This window comes from Phaseolus vulgaris, chromosome 2 (genome assembly GCF_000499845.2).
Source record: "Phaseolus vulgaris cultivar G19833 chromosome 2, P. vulgaris v2.0, whole genome shotgun sequence".
Taxonomy (NCBI): domain Eukaryota; kingdom Viridiplantae; phylum Streptophyta; class Magnoliopsida; order Fabales; family Fabaceae; genus Phaseolus; species Phaseolus vulgaris.
The window spans coordinates 36726000-36747444 of NC_023758.2; the positions used below are offsets into that span (position 1 = coordinate 36726000).

Below are 21445 nucleotides of genomic sequence, written 5' to 3' on the forward strand. Positions count from 1 at the left end.
TGTCATATGCCTCCCCCTCACACAGGTTTTGAGTTGTCTAAGAAAATTAATGAATTTTTACAAGATTGGGGACTAGAGAAAAAGATTTTTTCTCTGACTTTGGATAATGCTTCTGCTAATGATGTTCTCCAAAATACTTTAAAAAGGAAACTTATTTTTCAAAATGGTTTGATATGTGGTGGTGAATTCTTTCATGTTCGTTGTTGTGCACACATATTGAATTTAATTGTTCAAGAAGGATTAAAGGTGCTTGGTGATGCTTTGGACCAAATTAGAAATAGCATAAGTATGTGAGGGGTTCGGAAAGTAGAATGGTGAAATTTAAACAATGCCTTGAAAGGTTTAGTGATATTGATGCATCATCTGGGTTGTGTCTTGATGTCCCTACAAGATGGAACTCCACTTATTTGATGATTAATAGTGCTCTTAAATATCAACGTGTTTTTGGAAGCTTGCATTTGGTTGATGAATCTTATAAATATTGCCTTACAGAGGAAGAGTGGGAGAGAGCTAGAAAAATTTGTGAGTTCTTGTTACCCTTTTATGAAATCACTAACTTGATTTCTGCTACAAGTTATCCTACTTCCAACTTGTATTTTTTACAAGTTTGGAAAATTCAGCGTTTATTGATGGAAAATGTGAAGGATGAAGATGTACTAATTAAGAACATGGCTAAATTGATGATAGTAAAGTTTGAGAAATATTGGGATGAATATAGCGTTGTACTTGCATTTGGTGCAATTTTAGACCCAAGGATGAAGTTAGAAACATTGGAATTTTGCTTTGAAAAAATTGATTCACTTACTTGGGAACTAAAATTGAAAAAGATCAAGGAAAAATTATACAAACTCTTTGCTGAATATTCTACCAAAGGTTTCACAACATCATCAAGTGTTCAAAAGCAAAGGCAAGGACAATCTTCATTCTCATCATCTATGTCTAAACCAAGTCTTTTTGATGTAAGTTATTTACTTTAATAATACTTATTAATGCACTTTAATTCATTTCTAATTTTTTTTTACAGCAATCCATTATACTGACTTATTACATCATTATAGGAATTAAAAATGCGCAAGCTTCAAGTAGCTAATAAAGCTGGAAGGTCACAACTTGACACTTATTTGGATGAACCAACTTTGGATTTTGACTATTCAGAGCAGATGGATGTGTTAGATTGGTGGAAAAATAATAGTCAACGTTTTCTGATCTTGCTTTAATGGCTAGAGATTTGTTGAGCATCCCTATAACCACAGTTGCATCAGAATCTGCATTTAGCATTGGTTCTCGAATTCTTAACAAGTATAGGAATCGACTTTTGCCTGAAAACGTGGAAGCAATCATTTGTACTTCTAGTTGGAAGCATGGATTTTCTGAAGGTAATTCGATTATTTTATTTTATCTTACTTTTATTGTTTTTTTTATCAGCAATAAGGATTGAATAACAGGAACCACTTAAGGGGTGATTCAACCTTATACATACCTATATAATATGAATCAAATCTCAGGTCTCCCAAACCAACAAAATGAGAGAGAAAAAAATCTACCACTAAAAACCCGTTCAAACCCGTACAAACCCGTACAATCCCGTACAAACTCAAAACAAACCCAATACAAACTCACTAACCATAACAAGGGGTAAAAAGAACAACAACCCTTATCCACCAACCCAACAGCCCACAAAAACCAACAACCATCGAAATAGAGATACCTATCACCCTAAACTGGGTCATGCCAATTAAATCGATTTCAAACACAATAAAGGAGCAAGACACCAATCAAAAAAGGAGAAGCAAGCAAAGGGTATTTTAGAAGTTACCCATGACCAAGCCTTCAATTGAGCCAAAAGTTATCTTATTTTTATTGTATTATTTTTATGAAAAATTAATTAATTAATTGTCATTGTTTTAATATATGCAGATGACGGGGAAGATTATAATTATGAAAAAATGGATGAAAGTTCTTCTAAGGTGGCATCCAATGTTATTGAAATGGAAGAATGTCAATAAGTTTAATGTTTTTGAATTAATGTTTATGTTTAATGTTTTGAATTAGGTATTTTTAATGTTTTGAAAGTGGAAGAATAGTGATATTTGATATTTATCTTAATGTTTAATGTTTTGACGTTTGACTATATTTGAAAAGAAAGGAAAAAAAATTAGGTTTGATAATAACAAATATATAAGTTTAATTTGACAATTTTTTAAGAACAAAATGTAAAAAAAAAATATATTTAATTTTTTTTTAAAAAAAGAACTCGGGCTGGCCCACAAACCCGCGGGCCAACTCTTATGCGGGGCGGGTAGAAAATTCTAGCCCGCAATAACTTTGCGGGGCGGCCAACCCGTCCCGCATTTTTGTGGGCCAAGCGTGGGGCGGGCCAATGCGGGGCGGGCTGGCCCGCTTTACCATCCCTACTTGTCTTTATATTAGAGGATAAATCATTCACTTTCATATACTTAAATTTTGTTTTAATTTTTAATTTAATTTAATTTTCCATGCTGAAGAACAGTGCGACACAGAAGAAAATTTGGGCCTGTTTTTGAGTCTTGATTATGCTGTGTAATTGGGTTCCTTCTTATTCTCTGTTTAGCAGTTGCACACGCACTCAGGAATTCACTGCTTCTGCTCCTCATTCGCACTTTCCTTCTCTCTCTTTCTTCCCAAACCGGAAAATCAACTGTATGGACGCCACTGGCTTAGATTCCCATGGCCGTGAATTCAAGACCGCCGACGAAATGTGGAGGGAACACGCGGGTGACCCTAGCAAGAAGACCGAGTGGTATCGCGATGGCGTCTCCTACTGGGAGGTATATTTGTCTGTGTTTCTTATATGGATTTCTGTTTTTTCCAGGACAAATTAAATATTTTTTGGATATTTTCTTCTGGGGTTTGTTGCAATTAATATGTTGTTGTAAAGTTTTCTTTTTGATTGTTTGTGAGAGCAGGGTGTTAATCCAACTATGGATGGGGTATTGGGAGGGTTTGCAAATGTGAATGAGCCTGACATAAGTTGCAGTGAGGATTTCTTGAAGATTCTCCTATCCGAACGTTTTCCTGCTGATGGCACACGTCAACCGCTTGTTGTTCTTGGTACTCTTTCTTGCCCCTTTGTTCTTGAACTCCACTTGTGAAAACCAATGGATTCTTGGTGATGTTGTTTCATAGATTTTTAAATCGAATGAGACTGTTGCTTAGGTTTTACTTGATTTTTTCCTTGGGATAGGTGGCTAGTGTGTTTTAGTTTGATTTCCTGAGTGCTTTTGGGATTTATGACATTATTTGGTATCTTCCTTTGTTGAATGTAATACAATAATCGCTTTTAATATTTATTTTTGGGCATGGATGATCTAATCAGCAAACTTTGAATTTCAGATTGTGGTTCTGGCATTGGCAGAGTCACCAAAAATCTTTTAATAAGATACTTCAATGAGGTTTGTCAGATTTACTTTCCTTGTCTATTTCTTTCGAGTCAGTCTTCTATAGTTCATAACTAACGACGCTTATATTGAGTAATTGTTGCTGCATATGTTGTTATGTTCTTTCGAGTCAGTCTTCTGTAGTTCATAACTAACAAATAAATCTGCATATGTTGTTATACACTTGGTTGAAATTGCACACACATTATTTGGTGCTAATATACTAGTTCATCACCTGGGTGATGCTATTCTTACGACTTCTTTTCTTATCAATAGAATGTCTTCTTTTCCCTTGATAAGAAAATTTCTTAGTCCATTATGTTTCCTAATGAACCTCTGATTCATGTTGTTCCCTCTGTCTTTGGTTGTGTGCGTTCTCTACATGACATGTGTCGGGTTTGGACAAACACTCAACAAGAGCCATCAAATGTGTCTTCCTAGGATCTTCTCGCCTCCAAAAGGGATATCGTTGTTATTCTCCTAAACAAAAAGGTACTATTTGTTTGCAAGTTTCACCTTTTTTGAAGAAACATCTTTCTTCCTTTCTTCTCTTCACAAAGTCACTCCTGTACTGTCTAATAGGTCTTATCCATTTCGGTGGTTGAACCCTTGTCTTCCTTGCTCATGATACCTTAAGTCAACCCAAGCCTATAGGTTCCTTTTCTACTTCAAACCCACTAGAGTTATTGGTCCAATATTATATTGAGTCCTCTTCATCAAGTCCTTCACCATTGTCACTCAATACCATGCCTACTAATAATGAAGATTCTAATTGACACATTGCTCTTAGAAAAGGTATCCATTCTACTTGTAATCCTCATCTTGTTTACAAGTTTATAAGCTATCAATGGTTATCCCCTTCGTACTTCTCATTTATTTACTCTGTGTCCTCTATTACCATTTCAATAAATGAATGGCAACAAACCATGATTGTTGAAATACAACCTCTTGAACATAATCACACATGGGACTTAGTTCCCCTGCCACTTGAGCAAAAGATAATTAGTTGTAGATTTGTGTACACCATTAAAGTTGGGCCAAATGGCGAGGTTGATCTCCTTAAATCTGTATTGGTGGCGAAATAATATACTCAAATATATGGTTTGGATCATAGTTATACTTTTTCTCTTGTAGAAAAAAAAATGACTATTCTCCTCTCTTCTTTGCTATGGCAGCTTTTCGCCATTGGCCTATTCATTAATTGGATATTAAGAATGTTTTCCTCCATGGTAATTAGGAGGAAAACATCTACATGGAGCAATCTCCTAGTTTTGTTGTGCAGAGAGAGTCTAGGTTGGTGTGTAAATTGAGATGATCACAAACAATCTCTATGTATTGTTTAAATCTTTGGACTAAAAAGCAATGAAGCAAATTAATCAGTTTTTTAATTGTCATTCATGTTCTCAAATTGTATTTATTTAATTATGTACGTTGATGATAAAATTATTATAGGGAATGATGTTAGGACACAAAATCAAGATAGGACTTGGAGAGGTATATTATAGGAAAAATGTAAGGAATAAATGGTAAGGTAGCGGTTAGCGATTTATAAAGTAGCGGTTAGTGATTTATAAAGTAGCGGTTAGTGATTTATAAAGTAGCAGTTAGTGGTTTGTAAGGTAGCGGTTAGTGTGGTTAGTGCAGTTATTGTGGTTAGTGGTCTTTACATAAAGACCAACTGGTTTAGTGAAGGGGGTTACGTTTTTTGAATTTAGTTTGGTAGACAGGAAAAGTCTTGTGTAAAAGGAATAATCGTTTTCTTTGTGAATGTTTTGAATGTAAAGTGCATAAGCAATAATACAAAGATTATTCAGTAGAATTTGTGTTCTTGGTTTATCTTTGGGTGTGTTTTTCTTGGTTCAGAACAAATTGGTCCGACCTGCCGGATAAAAAAAAAAGGAAGTGAGGATGGAACAAAGGACCATGGCTTTAGAGAAAGTAACCAACGAACAGGGGAGATTAATGGCGAAGATGAAGACAGATATTAACGGCCTAAAGACAGACATTAGCGGGCTAAAGGGGAGCATTCTTGACATAAAGGAATTGCTGCAGGAATTTAAGAAGGGAGATAAAATGTCCGACAGAGGGGAAAGCTCAGTGAACGGGGAAGAAAGAAGGGAAGACCAGTCCAGACACAGGAACAAATTGGATATGGAAGAGGAAGGGGAATTGAAACCCTGGACCAGGAGGGTGGAGTTAGCCCGAGTCGAGAAGTTCTTCGAGGTACAGAGTGTCTCATCCTGAGAAAGGTTGCAATTGGCTTTCATCAGCATGGAGGGCAATGCCAATTCGTGGTTCACTTTTTGGAGAAAGACGCCAAGAACCATTCTTGGGAAGAATTCTCCATGGCATTGAACCGGAGGTTTGGTGGAAAAGAGAGGTGTTTTGTGTTTGAGAAGCTGGCCAAACTCAAACAGAATGGAAGAGTGGAGGAATACTTTCAAGAATTCAAGGGGTTAGTGTCACAGGCGTCGCCGACAGGGGAGGAGCAATTGTTGGGGTAACTCTTTGCGGAATTACAAACCAAGATTCGGAATCAAATCAGACCTCATGATCCAAAAGAGGTGATGAGAGCAAGGGAGATTGCCTTGATGTAGAAGAGGCTTTCAATGAAGAAAAGGGGGGCAACAATGGGTTCAAGAGTATGGCTTCATTTCGATGTTCGGGAATTACAGGCCGTACTGAAGTGTATAGGGGAAACAGTGGGATGATGACGTCTAGCGTGGCTAGCAATGCGATAAAGGAGACTGCTTCCTCCAACAGAGAGTTTCGGCCAGGAGAAGGATCAAGGAACAAGGGTTCTAGGACACTCCCTTATCCGGAGTATGTGAGACGAAGGGAAGAAGGAAGATGCTTCCACTGTGGAGGGGCGTACAGTTCAAGGCATCGTTGTCCAAAGAAGAATTTGAGGGTAATTACTTGTGCAGAGGATGAGTGAGGCCCAACGAAGGAGAATCAGGGGTTGTTGTGGGCAGATGGAGGACAATGTAGACGAGGAAGAAGAGGAGAAGGAGCATCCATCCCACAAATCTTAATAAAGTGAAATGAGGGGGATATGGACACAGCGACATGGGAGGATGTGAAGACCATTCAGGAACAGTTTCCAGAATTTAACCTTCAGGACAAGGTTGTTTTGTCTGAGGGGAGTTATGTTAGGACACAAAATCAGGATAGGACTTGGAAGGTATATTATAGGAAAAATGTAAGGAATAAAGGGTAAGGTAGCGGATAGTGCGGTTAGTGCAGTTAGTGGTCTTTAAATAAAGAACAACCGGTTTAGTGAAGGGGGTTACATTTTTTGAATTCAGTTTGGTAGACAGGAAAAGTCCTATGTAAAAGGAATAATCGTTTTCTTTGTGAATGTTCTGAATGTAAAGTGCAGAAGCAATAATACAAAGATTATTCAGTAGAATTTGTGTTCTTGGTTTATCTTTGGGTGTGTTTTTCTTGGTTCGTAACAAATGATGCTACCAAAATTGCTCTGCTAAAGCAATATTTGTGCAAATACTTACCAAAGATCTTAGGTGTCTTAAATACTTCCTACGCATTGAATTGGCTCCATAAAAAAGGGAAGGTATTGTGATTTCTCAAAGGAAATGTGCGTTAGATATGTTGAAAGAAACAGGAATAATTGATTGTAGACTTGTGCATAGTCCCATGGGTTCAAATAAAAAACTAATGGTAGAACAAACTAATTTCAAATCTAGAGAGATATGTAAGACTTGTGGGAAAACTTATTTATCCCACTATTACTAAGCTTGACCTATCTTTTGTTGGCTGTGTGGTCAATCAGTTTATGCAGGCTCCTTGCATTGTTAACTAGAATACCTCAAAAAGTCTCCAAGATATGGTCTACTATATGACGATAAAAGAAGTACCCAAATATCTAGATATTATGATGCTGATTGGGCAAGGTCTTCTATAGATAGATGTTCCACTACTAAATATTGTTTTTCATTGGAGGGAATACTATTTCTTGGAAAAGCAAGAAACATAATGTATTTGCTTATAGGGCAATTCCATCAATCACTTCTGACCTTGTGTGGATAAAGCAATTTCTCCAAGAACTGAGGTTTTTTTAAATTCAACAAATTAGGATGTATTATGATAATCATGCAACTCTTCACATTGCTTCCAACCTTTTATTTCATGAGAGAACAAAACACAGAGAAATTTACTGTTATTTTGTTAGGGAAAAGTTGTTGTTCAAGGAAATTTGCACCGAGTTTGTTGGCTTCAATGATCAACATGCAAAATTTTTGACAAAAATCCTGGAGAGGAGCTTGGATTCAATTTATTATCTTGAGCAAAAGCTGTTTTGTGTTGTGTCTATTTGTAACCTAGAGTCCTAGGGGAGATTTTTCTCTCTTTCCTTAAGCTTTTGCTGTAAGCCCTTTATCCTCTCATATATATATATATGTGTGTGTGTGTGTGTGTGTGTGTATGTATATATGTATGTATATTATTGATTTGACCTAGCATCTCTTCTATTTGTCTATAATTTTCTTTATTCTTTTAATTCAATCTGGAATTCTACCATGCTTTGATATTTTAGGGATACTTTATGTTAATTAACATCTTATATTTCTTGTTTGTTATAAATTTCAGGTTGATCTCCTGGAGCCAGTATCACATTTCTTAGAGACTGCTCGTGAAACTTTGGCTCTGGAATGTCAGACAAATACAGTGCACAAAGCTGTTAATTTTTACTGTGTTCCTCTTCAGGTGTGTACTTCACCTCCATGAAAATGACAGCATATTTATTTCATTAGATTAGATACTAGCCATATTACAGTGATGTGCAACCTGGTGTGATAAAGCTGCCTTTGTGGTGGGAACTAGCGGTGGATTGAACAGGTCACATGAGTAAAATAGAAAAAATAGCTAATATGAACTAAATTTCTATGATTGAACATCTATATTATGGCTTTCCGTATTATTTGGCTGTTATGGGACATTGTAAGTTTTCACAAGCAATATTGTATATTTTTCTTTTATGAGCTCTCACATCTAACAAGTAAATAGCTACCTGGAAACTGGCATTTATCATAAATATTTTATTGAATAATCGGAAGACTAGTATTTCTTATAATTTTAGGAAGTTACTTCGATAGTTCAAACTTTTAAATGGTCTTCTTATGTTTTTGTCTTTTAAACACTAGTTATTTCTTTTCATATTTTCTGTCTGTCACGGAAAATATAAGTTTTACAGGCAGTATTTGGTGAGATTTTTTTTTTCATAAACATTTAACCAGTAAATAAATATATGGAAATTAGCATTTATCTTTGTTAAGATGCAGGCCTTGAAGCAGCTACATATTATTGTAAATGCTCCAAGAGACCTTCTATGGTATTTATAATACTACAAATTCAATGGTTGCTCTCTCTACCTACTCTTCCTCTGCTTACTAATTCTTAAAATAAATTAGGAACTACGTATTTTGTGACCATACTCATGATAGTCTTTAGTCGAAGCATTCAAGTTAATTTGATATCTCTTAACACTTTTGATATTTTTTGCTGGGCATTAATAATTTTAGTACTACCTTTTTGTCTATTCTTCAGTAATGTTATTGAGCACCTCTTGCTTTCCTTGCTTTAGGATTTTACACCAGATGCTGGAAGATATGATGTAATATGGATTCAATGGTGTATTGGTCATCTTACGGATGAAGATTTTGTTTCATTTTTTAAGAGAGCAAAGGTAAGCCGTCTATTCTTTGTTTAATATTCTCTGTAGATTGGGCATTTGTAATTGAGAGTTAAGGGAAAACAATAAAACAAGTAATTTTGTATTAGGGAACTATTTACATGAGGCTTCATCTTTATCTACCAATTCTTTAGAATGCAAAAGATGATAAAGTAATGTAATGTAGTTTATTAATTATTTCTACTTAGCAATGATTGATATTGTTCATTTTGGTTCACATTTGTCATAGATTTACCAACGTTATTTGCCTGGGTGCTTGCTTTGCTAGTAATGCACAAGTCTTGTGTAATTGTAGTGAATGAGATTAGATTGTAAAAATAATAGTCATCATTTCTAAAATAATGTATAATGTATACAGATAATCATTCTAAAAGAATATTTTTTTCTGCTTCTATAGTATTAAAAAATAATCTTCTCTTACACAAAATTTAAATGGATCTGGTTATAGGAAGAAACTATACTTGCTATTTGCAATTTGGTTATGCAGAAATATTTTATAACCAGAAAGCTTGTATATAATTTATTTATCACTATTAAAGATTGATGGTTTGTGCTTTCGTTGGTTTGTGGGTTATACATAATCATATACACAGTTTCATTTTATTTGTAATATGATGGTTTTGTTGGATTGAAGCTATTATACTGTTGGTGATTTGCTAATTTGTGGGGTCACTAATTTGTCTTTCTATTTTTTGCCTAAACATGCAGTGTTTGCCTGCCATTACTGTTGTCCCTCACTTGAATTGAAGTCATAACTTTTATCACTTTCATACTTGTACTCTGTCTGATGGCATTTGCTTATACATTGCTATAGGTTGGCCTCAAACCAGGTGGATTTTTTGTCCTGAAGGAGAATATTGCCAGATCTGGTACTTTCATCTTTGCTGCATTTTTGTCTTTCTAATGATACTGAATGATTTATTTCTTAGGTTTTATTAAACTAATAAAACTGGCTCAGGAACCTTTTCTAGGACCCCTATATGTCAAACTTGACTGTATTTAGGGTCTTGGATAAACTTCTCCATAAGCATTTTGAAAAAAGAAGATAAGAAAAATTGACTGAGTTTCTCCACAAGCTAATTATGAGCTAATTTGTAGAAATTTTATCATATTAACTTCTCCAAAAGATTATTTTTTAACTTGTCTATAAGCTAATATTAGTTTATGAAGAAGTTTTATTTTATTTTCTTTCCTAGAAATGCTTTGATCGAATAGATTATCCAAAACAAACCTTTAGTATTTGATCATACATTCACCTTCTCCTCGCTTCCTATGGTTTCCCTAACAGGGAGAGTCCCGAGCATAGATACAAAGGACTGATATTTAAAATAATGGAGCAACAATTTTAAGTTTATAAGTCAATGTTATGAGCTAATTTGTAGAAATTTTATCATATTAACTTCTCCAAAAGATTATTTTTTAACTTGTCTATAAGCTAATATTAGTTTATGAAGAAGTTTTATTTTATTTTCTTTCCTAGAAATGCTTTGATCGAATAGATTATCCAAAACAAACCTTTAGTATTTGATCATACATTCACCTTCTCCTCGCTTCCTATGGTTTCCCTAACAGGGAGAGTCCCGAGCATAGATACAAAGGACTGATATTTAAAATAATGGAGCAACAATTTTAAGTTTATAAGTCAATGTTAAGATGTTAGAACAGTACCACAAATAAACTTCTTAAATTGAGAACAAATTGTTTTAGCGTGTTAAGTTTTAATTGAAATGTGGGGACACGTTTTTAAAGCTCTTAGTAAGCTTTTGATCATTAGCTGTTTTAAGCATAAAATGAGTTTAGTCTTAACACAATAGTGGATAGTTTATGTTGTTTAGTGTGTTTGGAGTGGTGGTGGGTAATCAATTGTCTTCGAATGCCATTCACACTGAAGCAACTCTCTGTCACTATCTTACATGATCTCCCAAGAATAGTCTCCACATTTCTTTATTTTTCATGTTCTGTTTTTGTTATTTAATCTCCTATGTCACATCATTAATACCAATATGAATATGAATTTATCATTGAGTATTCCCTGTCCTCCCTTCATACCTATTCCCTATAATTTCTACAATTAAACTTTTTGTATTCTATTGGTAAGTCTAAAAGAATGGGATGAAATATTCATTAGCCATTTTTGGTAAGCAACTAAAATTAGAAGGGTGGTACTGGGAATAAATTTATTTCACTCCACTCCATTATTTATCATCTTGAATGATGTAATGTTACAATTTCAGTTTTGTAACTGTCATCAATTAATTTATACCTGCGTTGTAGTGGAAGTTTCCTATATGATTTTTTCATGCTTTGTTCCGTGCAGGATTTGTGCTTGACAATGAAGATCGAAGCGTTACAAGATCCGATAAGTACTTCAAAGAGCTATTTTCTCAATGTGGATTACATGTTTACAGATTAAAGGTAAGTGTTATTTTCCAATAAAAAGAATGTGTTATTTCCTGAAAAGTTAGATTTTATCATTTGTGTTTCACACTGTTGTTCTGCTGCTAAAAGCATGTAGAAAGAGCTTTCCACGTGATGTCCTTGTTTATTTACTTTTTAAGTTTTACCATAGGATTCCTTTTATGTCCCATCAGGTTCAGTCACTTTTCTTGTGAGTCTCTTTCTACATGTTTTTTAGTTTTACCATGTTTTCTAAGTGAGCTATTTTGTTCTATCAGGAACAGAAAGGATTCCCTGAAGAATTATTTGCTGTGAAGATGTATGCATTAACTACAGACGCTCCTAAAAGGGCTCTCCGTTCAAAATCCAAAACATCAACCAATAGACCTAAAATCATTATGTGAATATTCGCCTTATTCTCCCTGAAGCATTTTTCTTTCAACTGAGAGGTGGTCCATGTTGTATGTATAGTAGGCATTCATTTGTTGAGTCAAGGCACTGTAACAGGCTCTTATGCTGAATGCAATTTTTTTGTTATCTCAGTTATCCGAATTTTATGGCTAGGTGAATTTTTGAGTTTTTACCATATTTATCCGCCTAACATTATGCTACTATTAACCAATTAGAGACGACTTTGCTATCACTTCATGGCATTTTGTTTGGGGGTTTAGCATGAGTTTCTTATTGCATGCCTACATGTTTCTGACTCAGTTCGTACTTGGAGTTGAGAATGGAGTTTGATACACTGGCCATTTTCAATAAGATATTGAAAGATTATATCCAAAACATTAAAGAGATTAAATGGACAAAAAATGACAAGGGCACCATTTGTACATAAAAAAGAGTGTGGATGATAGATTATGTTCATAAAATGAGTAGAAGAAATCCTTTCAAATCAAAACTTCTGGTACTAACCTCATTTTAGAAATAAACAGACTGGGAGGACATGGGTTTGGCATAACTACTACTTGTACAACCATCACTTACAGATGCACAAGCTTTTGATTTCATGAAATGAGTTTTTGTTATTCATGTTGATGACATCATGATCTTCAAGGCACTAAAGGAGATAAGACTACAAGTTGAGGAAAGTTTGAAGAACAATATGGACTTATAAATGATTATGTTGGCCAGTTGTTGCAATAAACAGTCCACAATTAAAGGGAAAGAACTCATCAAACTTGCAAAATAAATAAGAATCAGACTCATCATAAACAACAAAAAACATCCTAATTTAAGAAAAAAATCAGCTCCTCTATCAACTTCTGAAGCTTCACAACCACATTATTTTCCACATTTCATCCCTTCATGAACTCCACTCGAGTGCACTTCAATTATAATTCCCAAGCAAAATATTTATAGTTTCTTTCAACATCCTGAAACCAGAATAAAAATACTAACTTTATGTGAGTAAGATGAACACCTTGGGTAATGGGCAAATGTAAAAGTATCTTCCATTATTCCTTTGTGTCTTTGATGTGAGTGAGCTGGATCTTAGTCCATTATAACAAAACTGACCAATCAAATACTTAGCCTTGACGCCCTTAAATGACTTTAGCAATGGCTTCAATGTCCCCTGCCAATGTTTGGTTTAAGAAGGATTATGAACACTAATATCAGGTCATAAAGAAGAAAAATAGTAGAAGGACACCAAGAAGGAAGATCAGGAAGAACAATCAATCTAAAGAGAACACCTTATTTATTAGTTAAAAAATATACTCTACTGTTAATGATGGTCTTAAGCAAAGAAAGTTCCATCATTAGTTATAATTTTTTATTCAATGATAAAAATTCGATCTAATACTAACGTGAAAATGCTTTGAGATATTAATTTTAAATTTAGACTAAAATAAGACTAACTTGAAGTCAATATACAATTCAAGGACCTAGAGTGAATGTTAAGAATTTTAGCAAGTATACCAAGTCTAATGTAGTAAAATAGATTTTTAAGTTCAAACACCAAATTGTAAGGAACTAATAAAATACGTAATACAATGTTTGATGGTAAATTTATATAAAATTTAATTTACTCTTGAATAAAATAAAAATAAATATTAAAATATAAAGAGATAAAAATTATTCAATTTTAATTATTAAACAGGCGAATATAAATTTATTAACGATGTTTTCAATCGGTTGTAAATTACAACTAATAAATGAGTATTATAAATCAAGAGTTTCAAAGATTATAATTAGAATCCATTTATTCCTAAAATTAATTCTAATTAAATGTTTCTTACAAGTTTAAAAATATTTTTCAATGTTAATCAAATCTTAATCAATCAAGTAAATGTGATCAAACTAATACCGAATTTAAAAATACAGAATAACATAATTAAAAAAACTTTAATAAATTTAAATTTAATGTTTACATAAGTTTAAATCTTATTATCTTTAATATAAACAAAAGAAAAAAAAACATTCACTCATATTTTTACTCTACAGTAATTTTCAAAAAAGTGAAAGTCCTATACAAGGACCATTTTAATAAGTTAAAACTTTTGCATATATATATATATATCATATTTAAAAGAAAAATACATTGTTATGTTGCGTCATTTACTTGGAAAACAAGCCATCTGACTCAATTGCCTTCCGTCTCTTTCCTATTGGTTGCTTTATTCGCCTTCTCTACAGAGATTGCATTTTTGTCTTTTTGCTTCACGGGATTTCAATTTAATACTTCCTCGGGAATAACCTATTTACATTTTAATATTTTTCAATATTATTCTATTATTTTAAATATTTTATTTTTTCTTAAAAAATAATTACTTTGATTTTTCTTCTTTTAAAATAGATATTTTTTGCAAATGAAACTAATCCACTAAATCAGATACAATTACTAATATTAATTGGAATAAATGATAATATATACATAATAAATAAGAATCCATTATGACAATTATATATATATATAAGTTGTTTAGGAACGAAAATATTATTTCAATATGAGTTTACTTAAAATTTTATGACTCTTTTCAATTTCTAACAACTCATTAAAATATTAACACATTGTATTAGAAATTTTCTTGGATTATAATATTGATTATATAATTTAAATATGAATATTAAAAGAAAACAGCAGCATAGAATATTCTGAAAGTGAGTAAAAGCGGAAGCAAGATATGAATAAAAATACTGATAGCATCACATTAGAATAGGTATTTTTATTAACATTAAAAACATAGGTTAAACGTGGATTAATTACGATATAAAACCACGTGTAAGATGCAGGAGAAAACACACGTAATACCTATTTGGTGAATGCTGAGTAATTAAGTGCAAGGAGGAAGTGGAGAACCGCACAGACACTTGTTATGAGCATAACAATATTCACTAAATCTCTGCAACTTCCCTCCTTGCGGAATCTGACCACACAGATTATTGTAGCTCACATTCAAAGTCCTCAGATACTTAAGAGACGTAAGAACCTTGGGAAGCGTCCCATAGATACGGTTCTTCCTAAGATCCAACCCCTCTAAGTCCTTCGACCTCAAACTTATTTTTCCCAAATCAAAAGCAAGTAAGTTCTTCGCCAGGTCTATCTTCCGTAAATTTTTATTTGCCCCAAAAAGCACCGATGCATCTCCTTCCAGCATGTTCTCAGACAAGTCCACGAACGACAGTCCCAACTTAGCCAGCGTCGCCGGAATATTGCCGGTGAGGCGGTTGCGGGAGAGTGTCAGCACCGTGAAATGCTTAGGGAAGGAGCCGAAGGACCCCGGGATGGTGCCGGAGATGCGGTTTCCGTCGAGGGAGATTCCGAGGAGGTTGGGGAGAGAAGAGAGGGAGGGAGGGAGTGTGCCGGAGAGGGCGTTGTAGGAGAAATCAATGGTTATAAGGCTTTTCATTTGGGACAAGAAATTGGGTATCTGGCCAGAGACGTTGGTGTGGGAGATTCGGATAAAACCGAGTTTGGTGAGTTTGGCGATGGAGGGGGGGATAGGACCGACGAGGTTGTTCATGCGAGAGATGTAGAGTGAACCGAGGTAGGGGAGGTTGCCGACGGAGGAAGGGATAGGGTAGGGTTTGGTGAGGCTAAGGCCGTTGAGGTCGAGGATGTTGACGCGGTATGATTTGGTGTCGATGTCGCATGAGACACCTTCCCATTCCGGTTTGCAGCAGTCGGTGTTTGGGAGCCAGGAGGAGAGGGTGGTTGGGTTGCCGAGGTCTTTCTTGATCTGGAGAAGGGCTTGCTTGTCTTGTGGGTTGCATAGTTCAGAGAGTGCAGTTCTCAAGACCAGGACCATGATGACGAGTACGATGATGCTTAAGCGTGCCATGCTCTTAGGGATTTCGATTCTATGTTATTTGATCTGTGATGGGTTGTGACATATATAGAAGAAGTGTGGAGGGAAGAGAGATACAGAGAAAAAGAAAAAAGTTATTGAGCACCACTTTTGGTTTATTCAGCAGTGCTGTTGCTATGTTATTGAACACGTCTTTCTTTTCTTTACACATGGTTTTACACCACAGGATAATTTTATGTGATACCAGATTTTTCAATGGTACGTTGGTCATCTTACTCATCAAAATTTTGTTACTATTTACTGCAGAATGGGAGTCATTAGCTCATTTAAAACAAGTAATTTTGGATAAGGGAAGATTCCACATAATTATTCAGTAATACTGTAGAATTCAAAACTTGCATGCTGGATAGAGTAATGTTGATTATTGATGATTTCTTCTCACCTATGAATGAAATTGTTCTTTTTTGTCACATTTGTCATATTTTTTATTTGCTCGATGATTCAAGCTATTACTACCTGTCTCAATTGATTAGTGCAATTGTCTCTTTTTTGGGGTTACTTCACATTAGCATACAGGTTTGCCAACTATTTTTACTGTTATCCAAACTTGAATAGCTTTCATAGTTATGCTCTGTCATTAACATATATACATTATTAGTGTAAGTTGGCCTACCTTAAGAAGAATTTTGCCAGCTATGGTACTTTCATCTTTGGAGATCTTTCAAGATATTTACAACATTCTATTTTTTATTTATTTAAAAAAAGTAGGATATAATAAAACTTGATGAAGGTTTCGTGGAGATATTATTTACAACACAGCCTTTTGAAAATTTAAAATTCGTTTTCCCTCCCCGAGCTAAATATTGGATCAAAGGTCCTTTTCTTAATTTTCACATTTTTTTCAACTCTTTTTCTATTTTTGGGCAGGTTTTTATTATCTACATGACCCCCTTCTTGCCCTGGACGAGGAGGATGCAGATATATGACTTTCTCCACGTTATTGCTCTGCCTTTAAAACATGTTTTCACAGGCTCTTGTCCTTAATTTATGTACTTACCTTTGTCATTTTACCATAGGATTCCTTTTATGCCCTGTACGTTCAGACACTTATTTTGCTTGTCAGAACAATATGTTTTTTGTACCTCATATTACTGGGTATACTTCCATCCTAGTACTTTTTATCTTTTGAAGTGCAAATTTCAAAATGGGCTTGTATTGTTGAAGTCCTCATATTATTATTGGGTGAATTGATATGCTTGAGTTCTAAGCCATTTGTGTGTGAAATGCAATTCATCCTTATCTTAGATTCCCGGGTTTATGGAAAGTTGAACTTTTTAATGCTGTTTTACTTTATTCATGAATCCCAGTAGTTAACATTTCAACCGTTTAAAAGATTATTTAAAATTATAAATACTTACACATTATTATTTATCTGGAAAAATAGTAATCCTCTATAACATCTTATTTATTTAATAAATGGTATTATTAGGATGAAGGGAAAGAGAGACCGGAAGTTAAAACTTCTAAGGGTTTTGGTTATCATGGAAATGAAGGAGACAAAAATTATTTGGGTATGTTACACGTGGAAAATAATTTTTGCAAATATAAATTTTATTATCGAAAGTGCTGTTTATTGCAAAAGTGCTGTTTATCGCAATGTGTGAAATTATTTTCTTAATTAAAAGTAATAAAGAATATTTATTGGTAATTCTATATTCAAATAATTAATACAAATATATTTTAGTTTATTTTGTATCAATCCCCGTAATATAAAAAAAACTTTTTTTTTCCACTTTCAGCATGAGTTTCTCTACTACAACAAGCTCAATTAAAAATATATATTTTATGATAAAAAAAAAAGAATTCGTCACAATAATAAAAAATTGTGATAAAATATGAAATTGTGATAAGAAAATGTATTATTATTATTAGTGATAGTAAAGATACAGTAAAAAAATCATCGGGTGTGTTTGTTTCAACAGATGTACTGTTGGGGAATCTACTGTTGGCGAAGACAGAAAGTGGATAGGTTCCGTTGTTTGGATCTGCATATGAGAGAATGTGAGTGGGCGCGGAAGAGTGGGAGAGGAGCTGAAATGCATCTTCACAAAGTAGCGGAGAAATCAAGAGGATAAGAGAGAAAGTGCTTCATAAATATGTAAAATACTTATATACCCTTATTCTATTTTTTTTAAAATATAACTGCACATATAATAAAATATTAAATATATTTTATTTCAAATATATTTACATCACGATAATAAATATAAATTAAAATCACTTAATTTTATTCTAAATAAATTGTAAATATTCAAGAAATATTTAATATATTCATAATAATAAAAAATATTAAATATATTTTTAATAACATAAAAATACTTATATACCTAAAAATATATTTATATATTTATAATAATAATCTAGATTTTAATTTATTAATGAGAATACAAAATTTATTTAAATATTTAAATTCTAACAAGGATTAAAATTTTATTAGTGGAGATATTTTTTATTTTTCTAATTAACATTATTATGTTCTTCATTTTTATATAATTTCAAAATTACAAACAAATTAACATGTCTTTTATCTCTTTTCGAATCAAATGTAATAACTTTATATTATATATTTTGACAACTAGTTAATATTTATGTTATGTTCTAAATATCTATTTTTTTTAAATATATTCATTTTTTATTGATAATAAGGGAAATCATTATTAAAAATAATTTTATATATTTATATTTGTATAGCATAACATAATTTAAAGAAGCATAAAAAATATTAAAAGTATGTAAATAAATTAAGTAAAAAAAAAATAAATCAATAAAATGTTAAATAATAAAATTATACTTCAATTTTAAATTATAATTCATTATTTCTTTGATTTTTATATATTTTTTTATTTATAAATGATACTTTAAATTATTTTAATTAACTAAAATATACAAATAATAATAATTAATCATTAGTTATTCTTCTTTTATATATAAGGGTAAATTTGTAATCTTACAACTTTTATTATTCAAAATAATTTATAATATTCCTACAACTATCACATCATTCACTCATTTCAATAAGTTTTCCTCACACATTCACTCTAACATACTTTAATCCAAACAACCTCAATTTTCTTCACACTTTCTTCACACTTCCACTCCCCCACACCCTTAACTTTCCACTCTCTCACACTCTCTAATCCAAACAAAGCCTAAGAATTGTGATTGTGATGTGTTAAGATTAATTCTGCCATATCTCTAATTTTCATTTCACTTATAGGTATAGACCCTCACCTAGATATCTTCTAGCTATAGATCATTTCTCAAAAAGGAGATTACATAACTATTGACACACCTATCTATATTTTTATGTTTTCATTTGTCATTTACATAGCAACCACTTTCATTAGAGTTGAATCTTAATTATTATTTAGACATAAATCATCAGCTTCTAGTTATAAAGTTTAGAAATCGACTTAAGGATCAAGAGGCCCTAAACACTATGAAACATCCTGTCCAGATCATTTTGTGTATCATATTAACATTGAGGATAATAATTTTTCTAATCTACCTGACTATACAAATAGATAGACAAGCTTTTATCGTCTAATGATGTAGAATGCTATAACAGGTTTCGTAGACGTCCTCTTATGCAGTTAGCATTATCTCTCCTAAGGTAATACCTTACCTATCATTCCACCACCTACCACTAGGGCTGGCAAAATGGGGCGGGTCACGCAGGCAGGCCTGCAACCTGCAAGAAATAACGCAGGGCAGGTTCTCTTATTTGACACGCTAACCCATTAAAGCCCACCCCGCATAACCCGCGGCCTGTGTGGGCTTACGACGGGGCTGGACGGGTTGGCCTGTCAACCCGCAGTAAACCCCAGATGCAACCGCCCCCCCCCCACCGCGCAGTTCTCGCGCCCTCTACTAGCCAAGAAACAACTATGTGTTGTTGATTCCTCCACCACGTGCAAGATTTGCGACCGCCCTCCACCACGCACGAGAACTACGACTACCCTCCACCGCGAGAGATCTGCAATTGTCATCCATCGCGCGAGATCTGAGATTGCCCTCCACCGCACGCGAGATCTGTGATTCCTCTCCACCGCACGAGATTTGCGATCGCCCTCCACCACGCGAGACTGAGACCGCCCTCCACTGCCAACACCATTATCTCTGCGAGCGTCCTCCACCACGAACACCACTATCTTTGCAACTGTCCTCCACCGAGAAGACCACCATCTCATCCACCACATCACCACTGCGAAGTTATGCGAGCCAGCCCGCAAGCGGGACAATCCATGAAAATCAACCCGCATTTTATATGCGGGGCGGGCCAACCCGACCCGCTTTGTCACCCCTACCTACCACACAAACCATATACCATATATAGATTGTCTAAAAAATACACAAACTGAACCATCTTCACTACCACCTAAGCTTAACATTAAATGCTTAAATTTCATCAACACCAACTTGTTTGCCCACCACTGTCTACCCTATATAAGATTCTCCCTTCTAACTATTCCTCTTACACCACCACCCATTCATGGAACCCTTTTCATCCTGACTACATTTGCACCCTAACCCCTATCAATCCTACCTTACTGCACAAAGACTCTTCATTATAAATGTTCTTCATCTTCACCGTCTAGACCAAGGCTTTGGCCATATTTTCGAACAGACATTTTCTTTGAGTCATAATATACAAAGAACCTTGGCTTATATTGTAGAAGAGATAGTGGGGGAGATTAATTGCAGTTTTTCCCTTTTCTCTAGCTTGAAGAGGGAGTTCTTTTTATCCTACTTTTATCATACATGTTAATTTGACTGCCTTTGCATTAAGGACACTGCAGGATTTAATGGTGTGGGAGGAGAACACTAGTTTATGACTTATCTTTTGTTGATTTGTTTGGTTTGATTCCATTAAAAAAATAGTTTTATGATCGTCTAATGGTTGATATCTTTCATTATTCTTATAAATTTTAGTTTCTTTATTTGTGTTATTTGAAGTTTTAAAAATATTGATAAATAAGTTGGTTTTGTAAATTATGGGTTGAATTTTTTGTGATAAAACTGCTTGTAGTGAGATTTTGAGCTTTATTGATAGATCATTTGATGTTTTGTTTGATAAATGTCTGTCTGTTAAATGTCTAATGCTCTCTTTATTGTGTTTTCACATGTTTGCTTATACTTCAGAACTTAGTTTGATTCTTTGTTTTGCAATTGTGTTTTACGTACATAAATTGATATGATTGAGATATTCTTTGTTAACCCTCATGATAATCCACTTGCTACCCCTTTGTTCCTTACTGGTAGAAAATACACAATTTACGACTCTCTATAAAGACGATTATTAAAGAATAGTCGTAATAAGAAAGGCAGTGACAATTTTTGTAAATTTTTTCAATTTTTAGTGTTTTTAATAACGATTTAGGCAGGAATCATCGTTAATTGTGTAATAGTGTGGAAATAAATACGGTTTTGTACATATTCGTCGTTGATTAGCTGTTCAAGAAAAAAAAACAAAGCCTGTACACGCACCTTTCTCTTTCCCTCACTCATTTTCACTCTCTCATTTTTGCACAACATTCTCTCCTCACCCACAATCAGCGCCAGCTGCGCCACCTCCTCCGATCGCGCCGCCACAAGCAACCGCCACTCCTCCA

General features: G+C 33.9%; 3 protein-coding genes across 3 annotated transcripts; 2 read left to right on the plus strand and 1 right to left on the minus strand.

Annotated features, from left to right (window-relative positions):
- Positions 1–311: 311 nt before the first annotated feature.
- LOC137809444 (zinc finger BED domain-containing protein RICESLEEPER 3-like) lies at positions 312–1217 on the plus strand. The gene is made up of 2 exons (XM_068610553.1): positions 312–959; positions 1059–1217. The coding sequence occupies exons 1-2, from the start codon at positions 312–314 to the stop codon at positions 1215–1217; spliced, it is 807 nt and encodes a 268-aa protein (XP_068466654.1).
- Positions 1218–2455: 1238 nt separating this feature from the next.
- On the plus strand, positions 2456–12166 carry LOC137811779 (alpha N-terminal protein methyltransferase 1). The gene is made up of 8 exons (XM_068613610.1): positions 2456–2807; positions 2946–3090; positions 3373–3431; positions 8025–8141; positions 9019–9120; positions 9941–9995; positions 11444–11541; positions 11802–12166. The coding sequence occupies exons 1-8, from the start codon at positions 2553–2555 to the stop codon at positions 11925–11927; spliced, it is 957 nt and encodes a 318-aa protein (XP_068469711.1). The 5' UTR covers positions 2456–2552; the 3' UTR covers positions 11928–12166.
- Positions 12167–14649: 2483 nt separating this feature from the next.
- LOC137811780 (polygalacturonase inhibitor 1-like) lies at positions 14650–16052 on the minus strand. The gene has a single exon (XM_068613611.1). It carries the CDS (start codon positions 15804–15806, stop codon positions 14799–14801), a length of 1008 nt encoding a protein of 335 aa, XP_068469712.1. The 5' UTR covers positions 15807–16052; the 3' UTR covers positions 14650–14798.
- Between the last annotated feature and the right edge of the window lie 5393 nt (positions 16053–21445).